Source organism: Indicator indicator, chromosome 10, assembly GCF_027791375.1.
Source record: "Indicator indicator isolate 239-I01 chromosome 10, UM_Iind_1.1, whole genome shotgun sequence".
In the NCBI taxonomy this organism is placed as follows: domain Eukaryota; kingdom Metazoa; phylum Chordata; class Aves; order Piciformes; family Indicatoridae; genus Indicator; species Indicator indicator.
In genome coordinates this window covers 26,928,342-26,934,341 of record NC_072019.1, presented here as the reverse complement: position 1 = coordinate 26,934,341, position 6,000 = coordinate 26,928,342, and the positions used below count along the sequence as shown (strand labels likewise).

The 6,000-nt window shown below is 49.9% G+C and overlaps 1 protein-coding gene across 2 annotated transcripts in view; it reads right to left on the bottom strand.

Moving 5' to 3' along the window:
* Window positions 1-147: 147 nt before the first annotated feature.
* PGM1 (phosphoglucomutase 1) overlaps window positions 148-6,000 on the bottom strand; it is a 30,366-nt gene continuing 24,513 nt past the window's right edge. For both annotated transcript variants that reach the window (XM_054384038.1, XM_054384037.1), the window contains exons 8-11: window positions 4,222-4,357; window positions 3,812-3,995; window positions 2,672-2,806; window positions 148-812 (exon numbers count right to left, since the gene is read on the bottom strand). In XM_054384038.1, coding sequence (XP_054240013.1) covers window positions 723-812; window positions 2,672-2,806; window positions 3,812-3,995; window positions 4,222-4,357 — 545 coding nt within the window. In that variant the 3' untranslated portion in view covers window positions 148-722. The remainder of the gene's footprint in view (window positions 813-2,671; window positions 2,807-3,811; window positions 3,996-4,221; window positions 4,358-6,000) is intronic.

Sequence of the window (6,000 nt, the reverse complement as noted above, 5' to 3'; positions counted from 1 at the left end):
TTAACACCTGCACATCTGACTGTTCCAAGGATCTTACCATCCACATACAACCAACCAAGAGCTCACCAAAACCATCTTTCCTTCTCCAGAAGGGAGCCTCATGTGATGTATGAAAATACAAGAGCATGAACAGCACATGTAGCCCAAATCACTTTAATGTCCTGCAATCTTGTTATTACTCATCTCTGCATGGAGGGTTTGTTGTGGGTTTTTTTCTTATACAGAAGGCATGTGGGGGTCAATTTACAAAATTTAGTTTTGAAAGGGAAGTGGCAAATCCTCAGCCCTGATGCAGAGCCACTGCTGACTCAGACCTCACCTTTCAAGGGCTGTGTATTAACAATGATCAAGTATTCCTTCTTTGCCAGGAAACTTTCCAAGTTAGAAAAACAGCCTCTGAATTACTGAGGATTTGAGTTTCTCTGTTATTTCCAGAGCCTTTTGTTTAAGAAGAAAACCCAGCAGGTAGCTGAACCAAGAGGCTGTGCTAAGGAGCACCTTACAAGGCCCTCCCACCAGTGCTGGGTGATGCAGGCAAGCAGCACAGCCACGTGCATGCTGTGTTGAGAGAGGCTGGGTTTATTGCCTATCCTTAGCAGTTCAACAGTGCTCTTAAATACAGAAATTAAATTACTCTTGAAGTGAGAGATGTGACAGGAAAAGGGCAGAGAAACTGACTTCCTTCACTCAGGAGCACTCCAGCAGGCTGGCTGACCAAGCCTTTATGTTATGACGGTGGGACCGGTGCGGCCGGTTCTCTCATGGAGCTGGGAGAGTTTCAGTGCAATGGAAATGAGCGGTGCCAGCATGACCTGCAGAAAGGAAAGAGATGGCTCAGAGCTACCAGGCACACACAGCCATATCCACCCTTCCCTCACTAGAGTCTGATGTCATCCCTGGGCACCCACAGCTCAGTGCTGCTGATGGAGGAACTGCTCCAGCAGGACCAGCAGGAGGTACAGTGAAGCAATGGATGCCATGTTACACGAGTAACACAGCTCTGGTGCTCCTGCTGCCACCCTCCAAACCCAACTGCACCACTGGCACAGGACACTGAAATCCCTGCTTTAGTTCATGAGATTTTTTCAGTCTCTTTGTCAATAATGGCACAGGAAGTTATGCACAAAGAGCTTTGAGGTTGTTTGTTGGGAACTATAAAACGATTCTTTTCCTCCTGTGCCTACAAGAGAGGTCAGCAGCATTTTTAACTGATGCTATAAAGAACAGCTAGGACTTAGTACAGGACATCAGTGATATCTCACACACAGCCACATCCTTTAACTCCCTTTTTTTTGTTTGTTTTAAAGAGTTGTTTCCCAGCTGGGTATAGGAGTGGGTTCAAGAATCAAGAATCAAGAAGGTTGGAAGAGACCTCAAGGATCATCGAGTCCAACCTGTCACCCTACACCTCATGCCTATCTAAACCATGGCACCAAGTGCCACGTCCAATCCCCTCTTGAACACCTCCAGGGATGGTGACTCCACCACCTCCCTGGGCAGCACATTCCAATGGCCAACCACTCTCTCTGTGAAGAACTTTCTCCTCACCTCCAGCCTAAACCTCCCCTGGCACAGCTTGAGACTGTGTCCTCTTGTTCTGCTGCTGGTTGCCTGGGAGAAGAGACCAACCCCCTCCTGGCTACAACCTCCCTTCAGGTAGTTGTAGACAGCAATGAGGTCTCCCCCGAGCCTCCTCTTCTCCAGGCTGAACACCCCCAGCTCCCTCAGCCTCTCCTCATAGGGCTTGTGCTCAAGGCCTCTCCCCAGCCTCGTTGCCCTTCTCTGGACATGCTCCAGCAATTCAACATCTTTCCTAAACTGAGGAGCCCGGAACTGGACACAGTACTCAAGGTGTGGCCTAACCAGTGCTGTGTACAGGGGTACAATGACCTCCCTGCTCCTGCTGGCCACACTATTCCTGATGCAGGCCAGGATGCCATTGGCTCTCTTGGCCACCTGGGCACACTGCTGGCTCATGTTCAGGCGCCTGTCAACCAGTACCCCCAGGTCCCTTTCCACCTGGCTGCTCTCCAGCCACTCTGACCCCAGCCTGTAGCTCTGCATGGGGTTGGTGTGGTTCATTTATCCCTAGTGAGGCAACATTTCAACCTGAATCATAGAATAGTTTTAGTTGGAAAACACATTTAAGACCATTGAGTCCAACCATTATCTAACTCCACGAAGTCTGGTGCTAAGCCATGTCCCTCAGCACCACATCTCTGCCTCTTCTAAACACCTCCAGGGATGTGGATTCAACCATCTCCCTGGAGAGCCTGTTCCAGTCTTTTAGAGCCCTTTCAGGGAAGAAGTTTCTTCTAATGTCCAACTTAAACTTGCCCTGGTGCAACTTGAGGCCATTTCCTCTTGTCCTATCACCTGTTACTAGGGAGAAGGTGAGGCCAGGACTGAATCCATGTCCTCTGACACTTGAATCCAGCCATGGATGTCCCACGAGCAAACAGGAAAACTCATGTGCAAATGCACTTGTTCCACACAGAGCTTCACGGATGATTTGATCTGTTTAGACTGGGATTAAAGACACCAAATCCCTTGCTCCCAGAGTCCCTGGAGCACCTCCACAAAGCTCTGAGCACAGCAGTGCTAGGCAAAGTTTTAAGTGTTTCAGGCAGGCTGGGAGGCAGCGGTGCCACAATGAAGATATGACACTTACCTGTGGGTCTTGATGTATCTTCTGAGCATCCTTCTCATAGCTGTCGATGTAGAGCCGCACGGTAGCCCCAGCACTGCCGGTACCGCTCAGTCTGAAGATGATGCGGGAGCCATCCGAGAAGATGAGCCGCAGGCCCTGGTAAGAGAGAAGGGATGAGAAGGGCCTCTCAGCTCCGTGCTTCTTGGGGACTTAAAGTATTCCCCATGAGGTCCAGCCCCATGACACAATCCCCAAGCTCCAACTCTTCAGAGAGCTACCTCGGTATCTTCTCCCCCATCCTGGAGGAGCTACCATCCCTCCTAACCCACCTTGGAGAACCTGCCAGAGCTCCTGAACATGAAGCACATTGCTGCTGTATAGTACCTCACCTCAGTGCTTGCTTGGAAACAAGAGCCAGGGACTGACTCTGTCAGACACAGTATTACGAACCTACTGCTTTTCCACCCAAACAGGACATTAGGACAATGCTTGCTCACCCAACAGGTAAGCCAGTAACTCCTGCAGGACTTCTCCATTATTCCTTCAGAATTCCTGTGCTGCCACATTCTGCTCTCAAAGCCATCCATTCACAGGACATTTTTATTTCAATAATCTCTGGTGACAGGTTGCCCATCTCACATGGAATTAATACCCCATGACTTCTGGGGCCTGGAACTCAATCTCTTGGCACAGCCACTCTGCCATGCTGCCTACCATCCTGGGGACAAGCACATGAGTGCCATCACCTCAGGGATAAGAGCATCTAGGAAGGACTCACCTACAGCAGCCTGGGGGTCTGGTAATAGAGACAAGATGCTACCTGAATGGGAAGGGTTGTGCCTCATGCTCCAGTTCTGACCTTTCAGCACAACCCACATCTCAGCTCCTGATTGCCCAAAGGATTCCCTTATCTCAACCCCATCTCTCCTTCCCTTTTAGGGTAGCTGTAGGGAAGCTCTGCTGCCCCTCCAGCTCTCCAAGGCAGCAAGGCAGAAATTTCCCCTCATGTAGGGCAAGATCCCACCAACAAACACAGGGCAGAAGCGTTTTGTCCAAGGGACACAATGTTTGACTTTAAAGCAGGTGGAAATCCAACGAGCAAAGATTAAGCCCATAATATAGAGGCCAACACCCCTCTGAGGTTACATTCAGCCCAGGCACCTGGTTTCTGGAGACACTTCCATCCACAGGATCATTGTACTCAAAATTATCAGCTTTCTCCACCGTGTAGACTTTGTCACCACTTGATAGCTGCTTCCCCACAAAGGAGCGGTCAAACATTAAGGTCTCCAGATCCTTCATCATTTTGTTAGCTGCATCTGCATCCACCTCTTCATAGTCATACCTACAAGCAGTCACCACAAAACCAAGATAAGGAATGAGTGGCAGTGTTTTGTGATTTGAACTCTGTGGTCTGCTCCATAGATGTTCTTCACTCCTTTCCTGGAGGAGAGGACAGGAGAAGAGAGATTTGTGAGCCAGAATCTGACACAAACCCATGGGATGTGCTGGGTCCTGAGGGTGGACACAGGGCAGAGGTAAGTATGAGGTGTCAGAAGTGCTTTCCCCACCTGGTGAAGAAGTTTCTGCCATATTTCTGCCAGTGATCCTTCATGATGTCCTCCACGCTCTGCTTGCGGGTGGCTAGGATGGACAGCCAAGCCAGGACAGCCCACAGCCCGTCCTTCTCACGGATGTGGTCGGAGCCTGCAGGGAGCAGAAACACATTTCCCACCTCCTTTCACGCAAGAGCCTGTGCTAGGGCCCTACCTTGTCTTTTCCATCCAACTGGCAGCCATACAAACTCACAAATGGAAGGCATTTGAGCTCCATCTCCACTGTAAACTGTTCAAGATATCATCTGCTTTTAGCTGGAGCCCAAATAAAACATTCGGCCCCTTTTAACACACACACACACACACACACAGACACACACACTCTCTCATTGTTCACAGATCCTTAACTCTGTTCCCAAGGAAGTCATGGGGAATGCACAGTAAAAGAAAGGTCATCATCCAAAAAAGAAAAAAGAAGGCCAAAGCAACAGAACAGCTCAGGAAGGACTAACATCAACCTCTTCGAGCAGCTGTCACATACTGTCAGCCAAACCAGCCTGCTCTCATCAGCACAGATCCTGGCAGAACACCAAGAAAAATGTCAGCCCTGGCTCTCAAACCAGACCCAACAGCCCCAAAATGACGTTGCAATGGAGAGAGGAGCAGGTTGGTGAACAGCAAACAGCTCAAGGAGGGACTTCACTTGTGTGTGGAAACTAGAAGAGCACCTTGTGCCTACTCTCAGTGCCACACAGGCAGTGAAAGAGCCTGGTTTGGCTAAGAGATGTTCCTCCAAAGCAAGCACTGCATGAAGAGCAGGATGCCCTCACAGCCCAGCCTAGTCCACACTGGAGAGGGACTGACAGTGACCGGGCAGGGACTGGACAGCACCCAAGGCCCTCAGGAAACCTGAGAGGCTGTTGCAGCTTAGATAGCACCCCTAACACCTAAATTAAACAAGGGATCAGGTGGCAGCCCAGAATACCTCTAGCCTAGACCCCATGCTTTTGGCTTGTGAGTTCAGTGCTGTGCACCAATTCACAGCTCCTGAGTTTTATCTTCTGAGCTCTGGACAACCTCCAAACAGGTATTAATGAAATCCCAGGGAAAGCCTGCTAATGGAGAAAGCACTCCAGAGCTGCCATTTTCCCCTCTCAAGAACTGCCAGAGTGGGCAATCACCAGGGGAAAAGGGCTGGGGGCTGGAGCAGGGGTTACCAGGCTCTTTGCACAAATCCCACCATTGTGGGCACAGCGATAAATTCTCCTTGGGGTCCTTTATGGCGGGGAGAGCTGCAGGGAGGTGATGGAGAGGAATGCTAAATAAACACAAGTCCCCTGTGATGTATCAACTTATGGCTGGAATGAAACAGCCAAGAAAGCAAGTAGGAATTCTGTCATGTCGCATTACTCTAATTGCTCCTGGACTCCCGTCCCACCGGGTCACAGTTTGTTTCAATTTTTACTGGGGTCTATTTGGCTGCTCCTTCACCTCTCTGCCCGTCACCACTCACATTCTGTCTAGCTCCAAACAGCTCCTCATTAACTTGCTATCAACCAACCTTTCTCACCCCTTATTCATTCCTTAAAGTGCATTTACCAGAGGGACAAATCCCTTTTGCAGTACATGGCGAGTCCAACACTCCTGGGCCCTTTCTTCATGTGTCCCCCTTCCCCCAAAACTGCTTCAGTCCCAGTCCTCTCAGACGTGATGCTGCATGGCCAAACTCTCCAACCCCTCTCACAGCCCCTGCTGCAAACAGAATCAGTCACTTTTATTTGTAACGTAGTCACC